Source organism: Bufo gargarizans, chromosome 7 (assembly GCF_014858855.1).
Source record: "Bufo gargarizans isolate SCDJY-AF-19 chromosome 7, ASM1485885v1, whole genome shotgun sequence".
Lineage (NCBI taxonomy): Eukaryota > Metazoa > Chordata > Amphibia > Anura > Bufonidae > Bufo > Bufo gargarizans.
The window spans coordinates 82069319-82092922 of record NC_058086.1 but is presented as its reverse complement, the minus strand read 5'-3'; the positions used below and the strand labels follow the sequence as shown (position 1 = coordinate 82092922).

At 42.0% G+C, this 23604-nt stretch overlaps 1 protein-coding gene across 4 annotated transcripts in view; it reads right to left on the bottom strand.

Annotated features, from left to right (window-relative positions):
- Window positions 1-23604, bottom strand: part of L3MBTL2 (L3MBTL histone methyl-lysine binding protein 2) — a 517603-nt gene that overhangs the window by 401179 nt on the left and 92820 nt on the right. For all 4 annotated transcript variants that reach the window (XM_044301290.1, XM_044301288.1, XM_044301291.1 and 1 more), the window contains exon 5: window positions 1243-1322. In XM_044301290.1, coding sequence (XP_044157225.1) covers window positions 1243-1322 — 80 coding nt within the window. The remainder of the gene's footprint in view (window positions 1-1242; window positions 1323-23604) is intronic.

Genomic DNA, 23604 nt, shown 5'->3' with positions numbered 1-23604 from the left:
TGATGCGACACACAATTAGATTCTTGCACACCTATTCGAGTACTGTTGGTAAACCAATTTTTAGTTATTTAATTGCATGCTAATATTGGGTAATATTACCGGTCGGCAATGTGGGGTCGACAAAACAAAATTAAAGTATCTCCATGGCCTATATCATACACTGTCCTACAATCCCCTAATGCTATGAAGTCCAACCATATTTACAGGAGAATGTTACAAATAAAAACATATTTTTAATGCCGTTTCCCAGAGTATCTAATGTATAATTATAAAGGTGACTGGCTTTAAAAATTCATGTTAGCATATTTCTTATAAACAGTGAATTAGTTCTAACCTTTTATTCAGCATGAAGAGCATCAACAACTCTTCTTCTGAGGTCCTCAGAAATCTCCTTTCTTTGCACATATTCACAAATATGTGCTGTAAATATCAGACTTTGATAGATCCCTATTTTTTAATGGTACGACCAGAGAGACTGGTTTCTGCATGCAGTTTTGGAAGCCAAAATCATAAGTGGATCACAAGAGGAGAGAAAGTATAAAGGACAGATATAACTTCTCCTCTTTTTTTTTTTTTTTTTTTTTTTTTTTTTTTTATTCACTCCTGGCTTTGGTTTCCAAAACTGCACGGAGAAACCTAACTGCGTGGCCGTACGGTACCCTTTTTAAGACTTGTGTGAAAATCTGATGTAGCTGTAGGTCGAATTTCACAAACTTTCAAGCACCACTGTAGGCCTTAAAGAAAAAGGGGGTCAGTCAGCACATCCCAAAGCGCAGTGGCACGTTGCTATGGCTGAGAACAAGACTGTTAAACAAAACATGCAATGCAACAGCTCACTGCAAACCAAATAAAGTACAAAATTGCATCATAATTGCAAATGCTATACTAATAAGTTAGAGATGCTTGGCAAATCGTTTTGTGCAAAATTATTTGAGCCCGTCTGCCACATGTCAAGGCGATCTCTAGTTAGACGGGTTCCTAACACTAAATCTTACCTGTTATGTGCCATGACGGCTACCATATAATTCAGAAAGTGCAGGTTCCACATGCATGCTGGATCCGCCTGAATTTCTGTCATTTTTGGTGCCAAAATGGCCTCCATTATATCCACGGAAAGCAGTTACCAGCATGCATGTCGGGCCCACTCTACACGGCCACCAGGGACTGTAGGCCTTCAACCGTACTATGTAACTTTACAGCAAACAACAGAAGAGACATAGGACAATTTCACCGGTAACTCACATGTCTGAAGCAGCTGACAGGAGCTGCTTGGTAATCGCCTTCTGTAATGAACTTTCCCCAGTCAAAGCCTAAAGCCATGGCTACAAGAAAAGAAAAAAAAATAGAAATATAATGCATCCACTTACCTAAACACTTACATTTTAAAATCATTTTCTAAAAGAGGATCTTCAGCTCTCCTGACATGTCTGTTTTAGTAAATGTGTGTATTCCTTATAAAATAAAAAAAAGCTTGAGCATCTCTTCTTAGAACTCAGCAGTGTGCCGTTTCTACTACCATTCCCTTATCGACACTGTCAGCACTGAAAGGTGTGTGAGAATATCTTTGGGAGGCAAAGCCACAGTGTAATACGATACCAGCCATCTACCTGGTGCAGAAATTTTCCTTACGGAAACTAAACTGCGGGAGCAGATTTTGAAATCCACAGCATGTCAATTATTTGTGCAGAATTTCATTGAAGATTTCATTCTTTGCAGCTCAAAAGGGGAAATCTAGGGCAGATCCGAAAAAATAAAATCCCCATTTAACACGTGTAGATTTTGATGCGGAAAGCCACACCAAAATCTGCATCAAATACATTCATGTGTGCAGGTAGCCCTAGAGTATGTAGGGACAAGAACCACTGCATTCATGGCTTTAACTGACAAAGGGTTGATGGATTACATATCAAAATGACAGCAAGGAAGTTATTTTAAGGGTAGTTACACACTTTTTTTTAAAGAAGTGGAGCAAGTAGGAAAGAAAAATATATGCTGTTCCTTTATATTTGCCATTGTTTTGGGGTTTTTTTCCAATAAAGGCCATGTGTGAAACCACACTATGACTATGTGTGAAACCACACTCAGAAATAGAGCTATATTGGCATGTTTAACTGGCTCTGTTTTTTTTTTTTTTGCTGCATTTAACACCAGTTCCAGATGCAGTCTATGGGAAAACATTAAACACAAGAAAAACTGGCGTTTTTTTGCCGTGGCTATTTTTTTTTGCCTAAAAAATGCATGTGCAGTGTGTTTTGGTTCTCTCTTATGATGTGTTTTTCCCAAATAAATCTTCAGAGGCTGTGACTAGGGATGAGTGAATCGACTACAGTATTAGAATGTATTAGCTCCGATGAGCCGAAGTTATTACTTGCAAGGTACCACTTGGAACCGAACCAGAGTTCGGGAAATGTTTTTTTACAGTACAAATTAATTTATGAAGTAATTACGCAAAGTCTTGCAAGACATCGCAAAGTAATAACCTTGGCCAATACATTCTAATACTGTAGGGAGCTCCTGCTCCTTACAGTATTGGAACAAAGTTTTATGTGAAACAACTTCGGATGTTTCAACCAAAGTCGATTCACTCATTCTTACTGTAGTTGTGACATTACAAGGAATAAAATACTTCCCCTTCAAAATAACACCAGACCTACCAAAAATGTCAGGAGCTAAAACACACTATATGGACAAAAATGCCTTAAAATACCAATCAAATCACCAGTTTTTGAGGCTTTGTTTTCAGCCCAAAAAAATTACAGGAAAAAATCTGTGTGTGTAAGGAGCCCTATGGTACGTCCACACAGGATGTAAATTACGTGCATTTTTCTTGCAGAAATGGTTGTGGATATCGCATTGCAAGGGTTATTCACCGCAGGTGAATTTACACTGCAGATTTACATGTGTGGATAATGTCTGAGGATTTGGAGCACAAAAGAAACACAACAGTTAATCAATCACGTGTGAACATACCCTAAAGAATCAATAAACTACCAGAAGCAACAAAACGTGGGAAACTCTCTTTTCTATTGTTGCACAGTTTGACCTGAACAACAATAAAAAAGGAAAAACTTGATATAAATGTTACAAAAATAAAGCCCAACAAACAGTGGCATGCAAAGTTTGGACATCACTGGTCACAATTACTGTTACTGTAAACAGTTAAGCAAGTTGAAGATTAAATGATCTCCAAAAGGCATAACATTAACCACCTCCCGTCCGCCAATAGACTAAAAACATCCGGGAGGTGGTTCTATATCTCTGAATGGATGTTCTGAAACGTCCATTCAGATATCGCAGCTGCATGCTAATTGTGCAGCTGCAGATCGAGTTGACGGCTGTCGGTGACAGCAGTACGCAAGAAAAAAAAACGGATGACATCCGTATGCCTAAGGCTAAAACGAGCGCGCTGAATCCAAATATGAACTCAGAATTTGCCTGACACATCTATATTTTAACCCCTTAAGGACCCTGGGATTTTCAACTTTAGCGTTTTCGTTTTTCACTCACCGCCTTCCCAGATGCCTAACTTTTTATTTTTCCATTCGCATAGCCTTATGAAGGCTTATTATTTGCGGGACAAGTTGTACTTTCTAATGGCACCATTTACGGTTGCATACCATGTAGTAGGAAGTGGGGAAAAATTACCAAATGGGGTAAAATTGGGAGATAACAAAATGGTTTTTATTTTAATTTTTTTTTACACTGTACAGTCGTGGCCAAAAGTTTTGAGAATTACATAAATATTGGAAATTGGAAAAGTTGCTGCTTAAGTTTTTCTAATTGCAATTTGCATATACTCCAGAATGTTATGAAGAGTGATCAGATGAATTGCATAGTCCTTCTTTGCCATGAAAATTAACTTAATCCCCCAAAAAACTTTCCACTGCATTTCATTGCTGTCATTAAAGGACCTGCTGAGATCATTTCAGTAATCGTCTTATTAACTCAGGTGAGAATGTTGACGAGCACAAGGCTGGAGATCATTATGTCAGGCTAATTGGGTTAAAATGGCAGATTGACCTGTTAAAAGGAGGGTGATGCTTGAAATCATTGTTCTTCCGTTGTTAACCATGGTGACCTGCAAAGAAACGCGTGCAGCCATCATTGCGTTGCATAAAAATGGCTTCATAGGCAAGGATATTGTGGCTACTAAGATTGCACCTCAATCAACAATTTATAGGATCATCAAGAACTTCAAGGAAAGAGGTTAAATTCTTGTTAAGAAGGCTTCAGGGCGTCCAAGAAAGTCCAGCAAGCGCCAGGATCGTCTCCTAAAGAGGATTCAGCTGCGGGATCGGAGTGCCACCAGTGCAGAGCTTGCTCAGGAATGGCAGCAGGCAGGTGTGAGCGCATCTGCACGCACAGTGAGGCAAAGACTTTTGGAAGATGGCCTGGTGTCAAGAAGGGCAGCAAAGAAGCCACTTCTCTCCAAAAAAAACATCAGGGACAGATTGATCTTCTGCAGAAAATATGGTGAATGGACTGCTGAGGACTGGGGTAAAGTCATATTCTCCGATGAAGCCTCTTTCCGATTGTTTGGGGCATCAGGAAAAAGGCTTGTCCGGAGAAGAAAAGGTGAGCGCTACCATCAGTCCTGTGTCATGCCAACAGTAAAGCATCCTGAGACCATTCATGTGTGGGGTTGCTTCTCATCCAAGGGACTGGGCTCACTCACAATTTTGCCCAAAAACACAGCCATGAATAAAGAATGGTACCAAAACACCCTCCAACAACAACTTCTTCCAACAATCCAACAACAGTTTGGTGAAGAACAATGCATTTTCCAGCATGATGGAGCACCGTGCCATAAGGCAAAAGTAATAACTAAGTGGCTCGGGGACCAAAACGTTGACATTTTGGGTCCATGGCCAGATCTTAATCCCATTGAGAACTTGTGGTCTGACAAACTCCAAGAAGTGATTATGAAAGAATGGGTTGCTATCAGTCAGGAATTGGCCCAGAAGTTGATTGAGAGCATGCCCAGTCGAATTGCAGAGGTCCTGAAAAAGAAGGACCAACACTGCAAATACTGACTCTTTGCATAAATGTCATGTAATTGTCGATAAAAGCCTTTGAAACGTATGAAGTGCATGTAATTGTATTTCACTACATCACAGAAACAACTGAAACAAAGATCTAAAAGCAGTTTAGCAGCAAACTTTGTGAAAACTAATATTTGTGTCATTCTCAGAACTTTTGGCCACGACTGTACACTGTGCAGTAAAATTGACCTGTTATCTTCATTCTCCACTTGTATAATTTTTCTTGTGTTTTAATACAGAATTTTTTTTACAATCCTTTGAGGAAAAATATATATTTTTTTGATAACCATATTCTGACCCCAATACATTTTTGGTTGTTATGTGTACGGGGCTGTGTGAGGGCTAATTTTTTGTGGGACGATCTGTTCTTTTCAGTGATACCAATTTGAAGTGTGTGCGACTTTTTGATCACTTTTCATTAAAAAATGATTGGGTAGTTGAAGTGATAAAAATGGCAAATTGGCATTTATTTATTTTTTCCTATTACGCCATTTGCCGTATGCCATTTACATTGATGTATTTTAATAGTATGAGCATTTTCGCACACGGCAATGCCCATGATGTTTATCTTTTTTCTTAAGCATTTTTTTTTTTAGGGAAAAGGGGGGGGGATTTGAACTTTTATATTTTTTTATATTTGCAAAAACTTCTTTTTTACCTTGGGTGACAATAACTGGCAATCATTAGATTGCCTATTGTGTTCATTGATGTCAATATAGACAATGGTGTATTGAACACTTCATTTGCACTATACCAATACAATGCTGCCACCTAGTGGGCTGTATTTGTATAGTCATCTAATAGGCACTGAAGCCATGTTTGGGGACCGGACTTCCTCCGTACATGTACGGCGGAGGTCCTTAAAGGGTTAAGGGTTAAGTTATACATGCAAAGACTATTCAGTTATAATATTAATGCATTATATTGGAGATTTTCCAATGGACATGTCCAGACCTGTTCAGACGCACTTAGGCTGATGTCAGCAGTAAGTATATAAGGCAAGCTGCACAGATTTTGATAAAGTGATCTGTTATAGTGCTATCAGTTTTGAAACTTAAGATGGATAAACGCAAATGTGTTTTGATTCAGACAATTTCTGCTACATATGTGGCAAATACACTACTTATGATCAGCGCAATAATCAAAGCGAGTGCGTCTTGCAGCTTGGGATGCATTTGTGCTAGTAGTGCAGAACTTCTTTGGGAACAGACAAGCTGCAAACTATGCTGAATTAGTAGACAACATGCTTACAGAATATGAACAACTTATCTGCTGAATGTCATTAGATGTACATTTCTTACATTCACATCTTGACTTTTTCCCACCCAATTTGGGACACGTAAGTGACGAACATGGAGAGTGGTTCCATAAAGATATTTCTACAATGGAGAACAGGTATCAATGCCACTGGAATCCCAACATAATGGGGGACTACTGCTGATTTTTGCAATGGGAAAATATGACCAATCACAAACGCAAAGGCAGATGCCTGAAGCAGTTTTAACAGTACTGGGCCTTGCTCAAGTAAGACTTTTAAACAGAAAAATTGTGTTATTGCATTACATATTCATACACTGTTTACTACGCAAACTTTGATGTAGATCAGGCAATTGTTGGAGTAAAACTCGTTCTGTTCAAAATTATTTAGTGCTTTCCAAGTGCTTAATTCATTTAGGCATACTTATGCATAGCAAAAACTTTTGACGCGTTACAACAATTCTTACTTCGGATTAGTGATCCGCACACTAGATGTAGTATAGGACAAATGGTTTTTGCCCAGTAGCAGATGAAAAGTAATTTTTTTTTGTTACGTGGTGTTATGTAAGCACCACAAAATGATTTCAGAACTGAACTGGTCCTTAAAAAAGTTGCCTTTGGAAATTTTCCTGAAAATGTCTAAAATTGCTTCTAAAATTCTAAACCTTCTAACATCCTAAAAGAATAAAATTACATTACCAAAATGATGCCAACAAAAAGTAGAGAAATGGGGATTGTTTATTAATGAATATTTCCTGAGGCATCACTATCTGTCTTAAAAGCAGAGAGATTCAAATTTAGAAAAGAGTGAATATTAAAAAAATGTTGTTAACTTTTGGATATTTTTATAAATAAAGGTTAAACATATTGACTCAAATTTACCATTAACGAGAAGCACACTGTGTCGCAAGAAAACAATCTCTGAATGGCTTGGATAAATAAAAGCGTTCCGAAGTTATTACCACATAAAGTGACATATGTCAGATTTGCTAAATTAGGCCTGGTAGATGGCCCGGTCTAGAAGTGGTTAACTTGATGCTTATGTTCATCTTTTTATATGCAATATCTACTATTGTGTTCATATAAAATGGTCATGAGCTAATGATATTTTGGAAAACCTAATAACAAGAGTAAGAAAAGAAAAACTGTACTTGGACGGTCTGACACGTATAATATAGATAGTTTTCTGCACCAACTCCAGTTCTGATGAACGCCATAGGGTCAGGAGTTCTGTCAATATGGGAGCAGTAAAGCAACTACATTACATTGGTATATTAGGTTTCAGGATTTACAATTATTGATTAGCGTTACAGCTTGGATTGGGGGATAGAAAAATATATTCCTATACAATCCTTAATGCAAATGTTGGTTGGTGCATTTTTGCAATGTTGGGTTTTCTTTAACACATGCAGCAGTGAATGTAGACGCGTGGCAAGTATGAACTCCTCGCACCATACTTTATTATGATTTTTTTTATATTTTCTTAGATTACACATTTCAGTTGCAAATTTAACTTTTATAAGCAACTGTTAATCATAATCCATGTTTGCTGCAAAGTTGCATGAAGGTGGTCATGTGTACTACCAATGAACGGGTCACATTAGGATAAAACTGAACTTTCGGCATTGAGTTATGTACCAGACCTGTCCCATTACAGAGCTCTCATGCTGTCCCCTACTACACCACAGCTTTAGCTGAACTAAACCGCTATAGAATCATGGTAAGAAATATAATCAAACAGCATAATAATGTTACAGTGATGACTAGCCCCTGCAGGATACTACAAGATATGATGGGGCTTGGATAAATTGGATAAAGTCAAGATGTATAATTAAAGAATAACTGCACTTTGTAAAACTGTGACAAATGAAAAGATTTGATTGGTGAAGGTCAGAGAAGCGAGACCCCTGTGGACTGCTAAAACAAGGAGAGACAGTGCTCAGCTGAGCGTTTCTAACTCCTCGTTTTAGTGACTGACTGGGGCCCCACCCCTCAGAACCCCACCAATTAAAACCTATGATTTCTTTTAACTCAGCTGCATCTCTAATGGCTCCATGACACATATCTACCTGCCAGTTTAGCATTTTTTTCCACTATAGGAGGGGCAGAAGGACTCGGCTTCATATGGGTATATTTCATCTATTTCATTTAATATTTGTGTGTTTCGTTAAGAGATATAGACAGCATCCCCCAAAACAGTGACCTCTACAGCACCCAGCCCCTTTAACAGTGAACTCCACAGTCCCCCACCCCTTAACACGGACCCGCCCACAGTGCCCAACTACTTTAAAATGGGACCTCCACAGCAGCCCATCCCCTTAACTTTGACCTTCACAGCAACCTGTCCTTTTAACAGTGAGATTCACAGCACCTCACTTGACAGTCACCTCCTCAGGGGCCCGCCCCTTAACAGTGATCTCCACAGTACCCCGCTGCCTTAACAGTGAACTCACAGTACCCTGCTGCCTTAACGGTGACCTCCATAGCAGTCGCCTCTTTAACAGAGACCTCCACAGCGCCTGCCCCATCAACAGTGACCTCCACAGCGCCGTGCACCTTTCACAGTAACATCCACAGTGCCCGCCTCTTTAATAGTAACTTCCACAGCGCAAGCCCCTTTAACAATGACTTCGTTAGTGGCCGCCCCTTTAACAGTGACTGCCACAGTGTGCCACATTAACAGTGACCTTAATAGGGCCCGCCCCTTTAACCACTTCAACCCCGCTAGCTGAAACCCCCTTAATGACCAGGCCACTTTTTACACTTCTGCACTACACTACTTTCACCGTTTATCGCTCGGTCATGCAACTTACCACCCAAATGAATTTGACCTCCTTTTCTTCTCACTAATAGAGCTTTCATTTGGTGGTATTTCATTGCTGCTGACATTTTTACTTTTTTTGTTATTAATCGAAATTTAAAGTTTTTTTTGCAAAAAAATGACTTTTCACTTTCAGCTGTAAAATTTTGCAAAAAAAACGACATCCATATATAAATTAATAGCTAAATTTATTGTTCTACATGTCTTTGATTAAAAAAAATGTTTGGGCAAAAAAAAAAATGGTTTGGGTAAAAGTTATAGCGTTTACAAACTATGGTACAAAAATGTGATTTTCCGCTTTTTGAAGCAGCTCTGAATTTCTGAGCACCTGTCATGTTTCCTGAGGTTCTACAATGCCCAAATAGTAGAAACCCCCCACAAATGACCCCATTTCGGAAAGTAGACACCCTAAGGTATTCGCTGATGGGCATAGTGAGTTCATAGAACTTTTAATTTTTTGTCACAAGTTAGCGGAAAATGATTATTTTTTTTATTTTTCTTTTTTTCTTACAAAGTCTCATATTCCACTAACTTGCGACAAAAAATAAAACATTCTAGGAACTCGCCATGCCCCTCACGGAATACCTTGGGGTGTCTTCTTTCCGAAATGGGGTCACTTGTGGGGTAGTTATACTGCCCTGGCATTTTAGGGGCCCTAAAGCGTGAGAAGAAGTCTGGAATATAAATGTATAAAAAATGTTACGCATTTGGATTCCGTGAGGGGTATGGTGAGTTCATGTGAGATTTTATTTTTTGACACAAGTTAGTGGAATATGAGACTTTGTAAGAAAAAAAAAAAAAAAAAAAAACAATTTCCGCTAACTTGGGCCAAAAAAAATGTCTGAATGGAGCCTTACAGGGGGGGTGATCAATGAAAGGAGGGTGATCAATGACAGGGGGGTGATCACCCATATAGACTCCCTGATCACCCCCCTGTCATTGATCACTCCCCTGTAAGGATCCATTCAGACGTCCGTATGATTTTTACGGATCCACTGATACATGGATCGGATCCGCAAAACACATACGGACGTCTGAATGGAGCCTTACAGGGGGGTGATCAATGACAGGGAAGTGATCAGGAAGTCTATATGCGTGATCACCCCCTTGTCATTGATCACCCCCCTGTAAGGCTCCATTCAGACGTCCGTATGTGTTTTGCGGATCCGATCCATGTATCAGTGGATCCGTAAAAATCATATGGACGTCTGAATGGAGCCTTACAGGTGGGTGATCAATGACAGGGGGGTGATCAATGACAGGGAAGTGATCAGGAAGTCTATATGTGTGATCACCCCCTTGTCATTGATCACCCCCCTGTAAGGCTCCATTCAGACGTCCGTATGCGTTTTGCGGATCCGATCCATGTATCAGTGGATCCGTAAAAATCATACGGACGTCTGAATAGAGCCTTACAGGGGGGTGATCAATGACAGGGGGGTGATCAGGGAATCTATATGGGTGATCACCTCCCTGTCATTGATCACCCCCCCTGTAAGGCTCCATTCAGACGTCCGTATGTGTTTTGCGGATCCGATCCATGTATCAGTGGATCCGTAAAAATCATACGGACGTCTGAATGGAGCCTTAAAGGGGGGTGATCAATGTAACGGACCGTTTCAGCAGACAAGGGGTTAAGATCCGTTTAGGCGATATACCCCTTTCTGAGAGACAGGCACAGCTACTGCAGAACACCAACCTCCCGAACTGGATACAAAATAGCACTCCAAACTGGAACCTCGCAAATAGCTGTCAGCAGGCGAACAGGAAAAGCGTACACTCGGCTTACACTCCTGGCAATCAGTCTCTAACAGCATACAGGGAATCCCCCCAATAACGAGACAAGGCTCCGTCTTGAGGGTCAGCAGTGATCTGACTGTACTTCAAGTACAGCCTCTTTTATTGATACAAACCAAACATAGTACTGCCCACAGGGTTTTGAAATCCAACCAATCAGTAATTCACAACACACACAATGTAAATACAGCAACCAATCGTTCCCGCCCCCTAGAGGACCAGAAGGGAGACTGCGACACAGAACAGATACAACATATCCCCATAATGCATCATGGTTTCCTCCTCTCTGCCTGGGAGACGACCAAAGACAATCCAATTATCTCTCAGGACAAAGGGGAGATCACCAATACACATGTGGAGACAACAGGACAGATACACCATTTAAACACACAATGGGACAATAGAACCACACCCAGCATATTCCTCCCAAGCTGACAAGTTACACTTATTATAAGTTGTTATAACTTTGTGAGGTTACATTGTCCATACATATAACTTACATCAATTTAAACAGTATAACTTGGGGGACAAACCTATCCAAAATTCCCTGGAATAGGTTCAGGGGTTTAAAAGTTACTATGGGCCATAATCCTGAGGCAAGAGGCTAGCAACCAGCCCCCTCCAAAACACCGTGGCGAGGTTGGTTTCGTCACAATCAATAACAGGGGGGTGATCAATGACAGGGGGGTGATTAGGGAGTCTATATGGGGTGATCAGTGGTTCATAAAGGGTTAATAAGTGACGAGGGGGGGGGGGTGTAGTGTAGTGTGGTGTTTGGTGCTACTTTACACAGGTACCTGTGTCCTCTGGTGGTCGATCCTAACAAAAGGGACCACCAGAGGACCAGGTAGCAGGTATATTAGACGCTGTTATCAAAACAGCGTCTAATATACCTGTTAGGGGTTAAAAAAAATTACATCTGCAGCCTGCCAGCGAGCGATCACCGCTGGCAGGCTGGAGATCCACTCGCTTACCTTCCGTTCCTGTGAGCGCGCGTTCACAGGAAATCTCGGCTATCGCGAGATGACGCGCCGATGCGTCCAGGAGGAGTAAATCAACCACCTCCCGGACGCATCCGTACCGTACAGCGGTCGGGAGGTGGTTAACAGTGGCCTCCACAATGCCGGCCCCTTTAACAGTAACCTTCATAGTCGCCGCCCCTTTAACAGTGACCTCCACAGTACCCGCCCCTTTAACAGCAACATCCACAGTGCCCACTCCTTTAACAGTGACGTTTACAGTGTCAGCCCCCTTTTACAGTGACCTACACAGTACCTGCCCTTTTAACAGTGACCTCCACAGCACCCGCACCTTTAATAGTGACCTCCACAGTACCTTCCCCTTTAACAGTGAACTCTACAGTGCCTGCCCTTTTAACATTGATCACCCCTTTAACAGTGACCTTCATAGTGACTGTTCCTTTAACAGTCACATTCACAGTGCCCGCCCCTTTAACAGTGACCTCCACAGTGCCCGCCCCTTTAACAGCGACCTCCACAGTGTCCGCCCCTTTAACAGCGACCTCCACAGTGTCCGCCCCTTTAACAGCGACCTCCACAATGTCCGCCCCTTTAAAATTGACCTCCACAGTGCCCAATCCTTTAACAGTGATCTCCACAGTGCCTACCACTTTAACAGTGACTGCCCCTTAATCATTGACCACCCCTTTAACAGTGACTTCCACAGTGCCCGCCCCTATAACATTGACCACCCCTTTAACAGTGACCTCCACAGTGCCCGCCCCTTCAAATTGACCACCCCTTTAACAGTGACCTTCAGAGTGCCCACCCCCTTTAACAGTGATTTCCACAGTGCCCGCCCCTTTAAAATTGAACTCCACAGTTCCTGTCCCTTTAACACTGACCACCCATTTAACAGTGACCTTCATAGTGGCCGTTCCTTTAACAGTGACCTTCACAATGCCCACCCCTTTAACAGTGACTTTCACAGCGCTTGTCCCTTTAACAGTGACCTCCACAGTGTCTGCCCCTTTAACATTGACAAACCCTTTAACAGTGACCTTATTAGTGGCCGCCCCTTTAACAGTGACTTCCACAGTACCCACACCTTTATCCTCTTGGGGACAAAGTGCGTACCTGTACGCCCTGATGTCTTGGTACTTAAGGACACATGGCTTATAGGTACGCCCTGTGTATTTCCGATCACCGCCACCCGATCATCCGCCCGCCCTCACTCTCATTTTCAGGATGTCCGGGCTTGTAAAGCAGAGTGTCAGCACATTGCTGACTCTCTGCTTGAAACGGCTGACATCATCACGGATATCAGCCGTTTAACCCCTTCCATGCCGCGGTCCGTAGGGAAAGATGTATTGAAGGGGTTAACAGGGAGGGAGATCCCTCCCTCTCCCATCGGGGGGCTGCTGTGCCTTTTGAGCCCCCGATTCTTGACGGGATCACAGAGGGAGGGGACCGCCCTCCCCCCCCCATAACCCGTTGCTCTGTTGTAGCGGTGGGTGATAGTCACCATCGCAACCAGAGGCCTTCTCAGGCTTCCGGCTTTCAATGGTGCTGATCAGACTTCTGCTAAAGGCAGACGTCTGATCAGACTAAGTGTAAATTGAAAATACAGTACAGTACTCTATATAGTGTACTGTATTGTATTATACACACATCAGACACACTGGCTCTTCAAGAACCAAGTGGGTCTGGGTCAAAAAAAGTAAAAATAAAAAATAAAAAAAATGAAAAAAATTTAAAAATAAAAAAACACATTTAACACTGATTAACCCTTAAGGATTCAGCCCTATTTCACCTTAAGAATTTAGATTTTTGGGGAAAATTTTCCAATATAATAAATTTTTTCCAGGAAAAAAGCAAGGGTTAACTGCCAAACAAAACTCAATATGGGTTGCCCTGATTATGTAGTTTGCAGAAACACCCCATATGTGGTCGTAAACGACTGTTTGGCCAAACGGGAGGACATTGAAGGAGGGGAACGCCATATGTGTTTTGGAAGGCAGATTTTGCAGGACTGGTTTTGTTTATACCATGTCCCATTTCAAGCCCCCCTCCCTTGCACACCTAGAATAGAAATTCCAAAAAAGTGACTCTATCTAAGAAAGTACACCCCCCTCAAGGTATTTAAAACTGGGTTTACAAACTTTGTTAACCATTTAGGTGTTCCACAAGAGTTAATGGCAGATGGAAAAACAATTTTGGAATTTCAATTTTTTTTTGAAAATGTTCCATTTTAACCCATACTTTAATCCTGGAAAAAATGGGTTAACAGACAAAATGTGGTTGTAAACTACTATTTGGCTAAACGGCAGGACATAGAAGAAGGGGAAAGCCATATGGCTTTTGCAAGGCAGATTTTGCTGGACTGGTTTATTTACACCATTTACCCTTTCAAGCCCCCTGATGCACCCCTAGAGTAGAAACTCCATAAGTGACCCCATCTAGGAAATTACGGGATAAGGTGGTTGCTGTTTTGGGACTATTTTAGGGGTAAATGTGATTTTTGGTTGCTCTATATTACACTTTTTTGAGGCAAGGTAACAAAAAATGTAAATTCGAAATTTGTTTCTACATTCGCTATTTAGTTTTGTTAAACACCTAAAGGGTTAACAAAGTTTGTAAAGTAACTTTTGAATACCTTGAGGGGTGTAGTTTCCTAGATGGGGTCACTTTTTTGGAGTTTCTAGTCTAGGCTACATCAGGGGGGCTTCAAATGGGACATGGTGTAAAAAAAAAAAACAGTCCATCAAACCAGCCTTCCAGAAACCATATGGAGTTCCCTTCGTTCTATGCCCTGCCGTGTGGCTAAATAGCCATTTACGACCATGGGGTGTTTCTGCAAACTACATTATCAGGGCAATAAATATTTAGTTTTGTTTGGCTGTTAAACCTTGCTTTATTACCGGAAAAATAGTATTCAAATGGAAATTTTGCCCAAAAAAGGGTGTTTTGGCACCGTTTTTATATAATATTTTTAACGCTGTTCCTCCTAGGGGTTTGGTCAAATGTTATTTTTATAGGGCAGATTCTTACGGACGCGGCTGTCACAACCAGACAGCTGAGAAGCTCTGACAGAAGCCTTTCAGAACCTCCTCCTTGAGTTTTCTTTGTTGTGCTGTTCAGTTCCTCATCTCGTTAGCCTCTACCAGCTGTCATGTAGTTGGACTGATTGCTTCCCTTTAAATTCCTCCCCATAATGCATTACTGGGCGGCTTATACTACTTCCTGGAGTGTGTGTGCATGCTGATCCTGTTTCCCATTCTGCTACAAAGTTAAGTGCTGTACATTTATTCTGTTATTTTCTGTTTGCTGGATCCTAGGTGACCCTGACTCCCTCCGTGTCTGGTGTAGGGAGGCGGTGGTCGTGTCCCCTCACTATTGTAGGGTGTTCAGGGGTTATATAGTCGAGGTACGTGGATATGCAACCATCCACCTTTGGGATCTTTGCATAGGCTGAGCAGCCAGGGAAAGTGCCAGGTTTTGTGCAGGGGTCTCTCTTTTGGTTCCTTAGCTTTGGATCCAGTGAGTCATATATGCATGTTGCATTGTCTTGTTTCCTGTACACCGTCCGTGACATTATAAGCCGCCAAAACCGTCTCAAGCATGGATCCGGTTTCACTTTTGGCTGAACGCTTCCAGGGTCTTTCATTGGAGGTAGCTGATCTCCGTAAGACTTTTTCTCAGCTTCAAGTGACCGGTTCAGCTTGAGTTCATGGAGTTTGTTCTGAGCCTAAGATCTCGCTCCCGGATACGTTCTCCGGGGGTAGTGAGAATTTTGTGCGTTTTAGAGAGGCTTGCAAACTCCATTTTCGCCTTCTTCCCCATTCCTCTGGAGATGAGGAACGGAGGGTGGGGATCATTATATCGCTGCTCAGGGGTAACGCTCAGTCTTGGGCCTTTTCGCTGCCGGAGGGGGCACGGCCTCTCCGTTCAGTGGATGAATTCTGTTTAGCCCTGGGTCAAATATATGATGATCCGGATCGTATTGCTCTGTAGTCTAGACTACGTCTATAATGCCAGGGTAAACAATTCGCAGAGATATACTGCTCAGAATTTCGGAGATGGGCAGCTGATACTGGTTGGAATGTTGCTGCACTCCGAAGTCAATTTTGCCATGGTCTTTCAGAGGGATTGAAAGATGCATTTGCCTTTCATGAGAGGCCTATTTCTTTGGACTCTGCTATGTCTCAGGCCGTTCGTATTGACAGGCGTCTTAGAGAGAGAGGAGAGATGTCTCCTTCCTGTCATACTCAGTCCCGGGACAGTGCAGCGGACTCATTCTGTGCGCAGGGGTCTCGGTCGTTGTCAGCCCCTTCTGAGCAGGAGCCCATGCAGCTGGGGTTGATTGCTTCTGACAATAGAAGATTCAGCTCGCATGGAAGGGTTTGTTTTTGTTGTAGAGGTATAAATCATTTGGCAAATGTTTGTCCCTCTAGGAGATTCAGGCAGTTTTGTGGGAGTAATAAAGAAACAAACAGGGAAAAATCTTTTAAAAATGTTCCGTCTGTTACTATTGGCAGGGTTGAGGCAGAAATTGAAGGTTTTCCGTTTGCTTGTAGTTCCCGTTTTGTCCTGCCTGCTAAGGTGGCGTTAGAGAGCAGGAGCATTTTTTGTGGATAGTGGAGCAGCTGTCAATCTTATTGATAATCAATCATTAAAGGGCATAGTTCACAATATCCGTTTAATTGTGAGTGATGCTCATGTTGAGGATGTGTCATGTTTCGTCCTTAGCGGTTTGCCTACTCCTCTAGTGTTGGGGCTACCCTGGCTCACTAAACATAACCCCACCATTGATTGGCAAGCAAGGCAAATAAATGGTTGGAGTGACTTTTGCAGAGAGAATTGCCTCACGACATCTGTTTCTGAGGTTGCTACTAAGACTGTACCATCTTTTCTCTCTTAATTTTCGGATGTCTTCTCTGAGAGTGGAGTTCAGGATTTGCCCCCGCACAGGGAGTACGATTGCCCTATTAATCTCATCCCAGGCGCCAAACTGCCTAAGTCTCGTTTATACAATCTTTCCCAACCTGAGAGGATCGCTATGCGTGCTTATATCTCAGAGAGTCTGAGAAAAGGACACATACGACCCTCGAAGTCACCTGTTGCCGCTGGTTTTTTCTTTGTTAAGAAAAAATGATGGTTCTTTAAGACCTTGTCTGGATTTCAGGGAGCTGAACAGTATCACTATTCGTGACCCTTATCCGCTTCCTCTGATCCCGGACCTGTTTAACCAGGTTGTTGGGGCTAAAGTCTTTTCCAAATTAGATCTAAGAGGGGCATACAACCTGGTCAGGGTCAGAGAAGGAGACGAATGGAAGACGGCCTTCAATACCCCTGAGGGCCATTTTGAGAATTTGGTTATGCCTTTTGGTTTGATGTAATGAAAGTTTTTGGAACCGCGCTGCTCTGGACTATAATCTCCGGTCAACGGTGGATGGTGCCGGGCTCCAACACCTTTCCTTTCCACCCAAATAGGTCCAATCTTCCACAGATGGTTTCCTCTATAGGGTTTAAGGAAATTGATACAATAGTGAAGCACCCTTTGGCGTGATGTTTTTTAAAAGGTTTTATTGTACTCACAAGAGTCGATCAACAAAAGGCATATATCAATAGATACAATCGTCTCGTTTCTGCCCGACCCGGGTTTCGCTGCCTCGCTTCTTCAGGGGCGACAACTACGCATATGCGCAATGGGGCCCTTTAAATAGCCCAGCTTGTCTCAATATATGAGCCGGTGATGATCCGGATCAAATCCCAACATTGCAGAAACATAAAGTTTCCAATCATGCATTTTACAAGTATCTTCATATACCTTCACATTCAACATAAATATTAACACATATAAATATAAATAGATATAAAATTATAAAACTCTTGCTATTATGAACAACTTGATCTCCAACACATTTATCTCTTATTCATTATTACTTTATACACCGCAATATTATTTAATGGATATAGATCTTCATCCCACTTAATTCACCTACAACATAACATAAATCGTCCGATTTGCGATATACTCTATACTTAAATATTCACAGAGCCGTCATTTATACTCCACACACTTTTGTGACGTCGCTTGGGTGCTGCGAACCCCGCCTCCCCCCTCCGACATCCGCGTCACACTCCGTCATCATGACGTCGTTCGAAGGTCCTCAAGGAGCAGGGTCAGGAGAACCAAAGCAACGCCACTGGTCGGGATGTTTTACAGACAGTCATCGATATATCTCCTCCAGAAGGTCAGTTTGCCCCCTGGGGTGTCCGCTCCTAGTGTGGGAAAGATGGAAGCCTCCTCCCATGCCCCCATAAAAATGTTAGCGAAGCTGGGGGCGAATTTCGCCCCCATCGCCGTCCCAATGCACTGTACATAGTGCGAGTCCTTAAACCAGAAATAATTATGATCAAGACAGTAACTGAGGCATTCCAGGATAAAATTTCCCTGTGGGTCTCCTAATTTCGCATCTTTTTTAATCCTACTCTCTACAGCTTCCATACCCAACTTCTTCGGAATAACTGTATACAGAGATGCCACATCAATTGTGGCCATCCATGTATCTACAGTAGGGGGGCTTAGTACCTTAATAAGTTGTAACACAGCTCCGGTGTCCTTCAAGTGCGAGGGGTTCTGCACCACATACCCCTGCAAGTAAAAATCAATGTATTCGGTGATCCTGCATGTCAATGAGTTCAGGCCCGAAATTATCGGCCTCCCTGGAGGGTCGATTAAACTTTTATGGACTTTTGGCAGGTGATATATTACTGGTACTAGAGGAAACGGTACGGTGAGGTACTCATACTCTTTTTTATTCAATATTCCTTTTCTGAAACCCTCTCTCAAGATTCCATCCAGAATCTTTTTATATTCTTGGGTGGGGTTACTTTTCAGTTTTCTATAGGTTGTTCCGTCTGATACCAATCTTGCCATTTCTGCTTCATATTTCTCTTTGTTCATTATAACTACCCCCCCCCCCCCCCCCCCTTTATCCGCTGGTTTAATTGTTAGATCTGGATTTTTTTTCCAGATCTTTCAGGGCCTTTCTTTCTTTATAATTGAGATTTTGTTTCACCTTACTCGTGTCCATCTCTTCTAGCTCTTTTAACAGGCCAATTTTAAAAGCCTCCACACATTCATTATTCCGTTTTTTGGGAAAAAACTTTGATTTTTCCTTCATATGTGTGTGTACGATATCTCCCTCTTTCTTAATCTGTGTGTCTAATATAGCAGGATTTTTACTCTGTGAAGTAGGATTGCTAATCCAATATTTAGCCATATTGATTTTCCGAATATACAGGGAGTGCAGAATTATTAAGCAAGTTGTATTTTTGAGGATTAATTTTATTATTGAACAACAACCATGTTCTCAATGAACCAAAAAAACTCATTAATATCAAAGCTGAATATTTTTGGAAGTAGTTTTTAGTTTGTTTTTAGTTTTAGCTATTTTAGGGGGATATCTGTGTGTGCAGGTGACTATTACTGTACATAATTATTAGGCAACTTAACAAAAAACTAATATATACCCATTTCAATTATTTATTTTTACCAGTGAAACCAATATAACATCTCAACATTCACAAATATATATTTCTGACATTCAAAAACAAAACAAAAACAAATCAGTGACCAATATAGCCACCTTTCTTTGCAAGGACACTCAAAAGCCTGCCATCCATGGATTCTGTCAGTGTTTTGATCTGTTCACCATCAACATTGTGTGCTGCAACAACCACAGCCTCCCAGACACTGTTCAGAGAGGTGTACTGTTTTCCCTACTTGTAAATCTCACATTTGATGATGGACCACAGGTTCTCAATGGGGTTCAGATGAGGTGAACAAGGAGGCAATGTCATTAGATTTTCTTCTTTTATACCCTTTCTTGCCAGCCACGTTGTGGAGTACTTGGACGCGTGTGATGGAGCATTGTCCTGCATGAAAATCATGTTTTTCTTACCTTGCAGACTTCTTCCTGTACCACTGCTTGAAGAAGGTGTCTTCCAGAAACTGGCAGTAGGACTGGGAGTTGAGCTTGACTCCATCCTCAACCCAAAAAGGCCCCACAAGCTCATCTTTGATGATACCAGCCCAAACCAGTACTCCACCTCCACCTTGCTGGCGTCTGAGTCGGACTGGAGCTCTCTGCCCTTTACCAATCCAGCCATCTGGCCCATCAAGACTCACTCTCATTTCATCAGTCCATAAAACCTTAGAAAAATCTGTCTTGAGATATTTCTTGGCCCAGTCTTGACGTTTCAGCTTGTGTGTCTTGTTCAGTGGTGGTCGTCTTTCAGCCTTTCTTACCTTGGCCATGTCTCTGAGTATTGCACACCTTGTGCTTTTGGGCACTCCAGTGATGTTGCAGCTCTGAAATATGGCCAAACTGGTGGCAAGTGGCATCTTGGCAGCTGCACGCTTGACTTTTCTCAGTTCATGGGCAGTTATTTTGCGCCTTGGTTTTTCCACACGCTTCTTGCGACCCTGTTGACTATTATGAATGAAACGCTTGATTGTTCGATGATCACGCTTCAGAAGCTTTGCAATTTTAAGAGTGCTGCATCCCTCTGCAAGATATCTCACTATTTTTGACTTTTCTGAGCCTGTCAAGTCCTTCTTTTGACCCATTTTGCCAAAGGAAAGGAAGTTGCCTAATAATTATGCACACCTGATATAGGGTGTTGATGTCATTAGACCACACCCTTTCTCATTACAGAGATGCACATCACCTAATATGCTTAATTGGTAGTAGGCTTTCGAGCCTATACAGCTTGGAGTAAGACAACATGCATAAAGAGGATGATGTGGTCAAAATACTCATTTGCCTAATAATTCTGCACGTAGTGTATTTATTAATATCCAGGAATGCCTCAAATTTGTTGATCTTCTGGCTTGGCGCATATTTAAGGCCCTTGTTCAGGACACTGTTTTCTCCCTCTGTTAAGATATGGTCGCTTAAATTGAAAATCCCTCCTATGTCTCCTTGATCTTTTTGGTTTTTGGGCTTGATCTTCCCCTTTCCTTTTCCCCTTCTTCCTCTACCAGACTTCTCTTTTGTGGTGTCCTCATTGTGACCTCTCTTATTTCTCCTTCCCTCTGGACCCCTTTTATGCTCTGGTGAGGAAAATTTTGCTCGTTCTGTTGTGTAATGTTTAATCTGTTTCCCTCGCTAAGGTCCCTTTTTTGTTTATCATCATAACTGTTTCCTTCATAATGGGCTCCTTCATAATGGTTAGTCCTATAATTCTCCTGTGGTCTCCATTTTGGTTTTCCCTTATATCCTCCTCCTTGATACGGCTGTTTATACATTTGTCTATATTGTTGTCCTCTATATCCATTATTTCGTCCATAGTTCCCATTGTACTAGCCTCCTTTGTGACCATTACTATACTCATAATGCTTGCCCTGTTGACCAGCATAATGGTGTGTATAATTCTGCTGGTTTATATAGTCATCCCTATTCTCAAAGTTTGGCTCATATGTGTATAAATTTTCTCTATTAAACTGATATGCATCTAAGATTTGCTGGTGTAGAAATTGTCAAGTCACACTGGCGAGGGGGGGACTCACTGGCACAAATTGATAGAAAGGAGGTAGAGTGGATTTACCAGTTAGGAACCCTACAGCCAGGTGGGTTAAATATTGAATTTGATTTAAAACCATGCTTACTGTAAAACATCCCGACCAGTGGCGTTGCTTTGGTTCTCCTGACCCTGCTCCTTGAGGACCTTCGAACGACGTCATGATGACGGAGTGTGACGCGGATGTCGGAGGGGGGAGGCGGGGTTCGGAGCACCCAAGCGACGTCACAAAAGTGTGTGGAGTATAAATGACGGCTCTGTGAATATTTAAGTATAGAGTATATCGCAAATCGGACGATTTATGTTATGTTGTAGGTGAATTAAGTGGGATGAAGATCTATATCCATTAAATAATATTGCGGTGTATAAAGTAATGATGAATAAGAGATAAATGTGTTGGAGATCAAGTTGTTCATAATAGCAAGAGTTTTATAATTTTATATCTATTTATATTTATATGTGTTAATCTTCATGTTGAATGTGAAGGTATATGAAGATACTTGTAAAATGCATGATTGGAAACTTTATGTTTCTGCAATGTTGGGATTTGATCCGGATCATCACCGGCTCATATATTGAGACAAGCTGGGCTATTTAAAGGGCCCCATTGCGCATATGCGTAGTTGTCGCCCCTGAAGAAGCGAGGCAGCGAAACCCGGGTCGGGCAGAAACGAGACGATTGTATCTATTGATATATGCCTTTTGTTGATCGACTCTTGTGAGTACAATAAAACCTTTTAAAAAACATCAAGCCAAAGGGTGCTTCACTATTGTATCAATTTCCTTAAACCCTATAGAGGAAACCATCTGTGGAAGATTGGACCTTTTTGGGTGGAAAGGAAAGGTGTTGGAGCCCGGCACCATCCACCGTTGACCGGAGATTATAGTCCAGAGCAGCGCGGTTCCAAAAACTTTCATTACCTGCATCTCCAGTGTGATATACCTACCACACTACTCCGGAACCAGCAGCAGCGCAAGTAATTTGTCCGTGCTAGGATACAGGACTGACGTTTTCATTGTTGTTCTTTTGGTTTGATGAATGCCCCAGCCGTTTTTCAGCATTTCGTGAACAGCATTTTTTATCATTTGATGGGAAAATGTGTATTAGTGTATTTGGATGACATTTTGATTTTTTTCTCCTGATTTCAAAACTCATAAGGAACATTTACGTCAGGTCTTGCTCATCCTGCGGGAGAATAAATTATATGCGAAACTGGAAAAATGTGTGTTTGCGGTTCCAGAAATTCAATTTCTGGGGTTTCTTCTCTCCGCTTCTGGTTTTCGCATGGACCCCGAGAAGGTTCGCGCTGTGCTTGAGTGGGAGCTTCCTGAGAATCAGAAGGCGCTGATGCATTTTTTGGGCTTTGCCAATTATTACAGGAAGTTTATTTTGAATTATTCCTCTATTGTTAAACCACTCACTGATATGACCAGAAAGGGGGTAGATTTTTCTTCTTGGTCAGTAGAGGCGCGTAAGGCTTTTTCTAATATCAAGGAGAGTTTTGCTTCCGCTCCCATCTTGGTGCAACCTGATATTTCTTTACCCTTCATAGTTGAGGTTGATGCTTCTGAGGTGGGTGTGGGGGCGGCCTTGTCTCAGGGTTCCTCTCCTGCCAAATGGTGACCGTGTGCCTTTTTCTCGAAAAAACTCTCCTCCGCAGAGAGAAATTACAATGTGGGAGATAGGGAATTGTTGGCCATCAAGTTGGCTTTTGAGGAATGGCGCCATTGGCTAGAAGGAGCCAGACACCCTATTACCGTATTTACTGACCATAAAAATCTGGCCTACTTGGAGTCAGCCAAGCGTCTGAACCCGAGACAGGCCAGATGGTCTTTGTTCTTTTCTAGGTTTAATTTTGTTGTCACGTTCCGCTCTGGAGTTAAGAATGTGAAGGCAGATGCCCTGTCACGTTGTTTTCCGGGAGGCGGAAATTTTGAAGACCCGGGTCCCATTTTGGCTGAAGGTGTGGTGGTCTCTGCTCTTTTTTTGGAATTGGAGGCAGAGGTGCAGGCAGCCCAGTCACAGGCTCCTGATCTTTGTCCTCCTGGGAGGTTGTTTGTGCCTCTCGCTTTAAGACACAAGATTTTTAAGGAACACCACGATACGGTCCTTGCTGGGCACCCGGGGGCAAGAGCC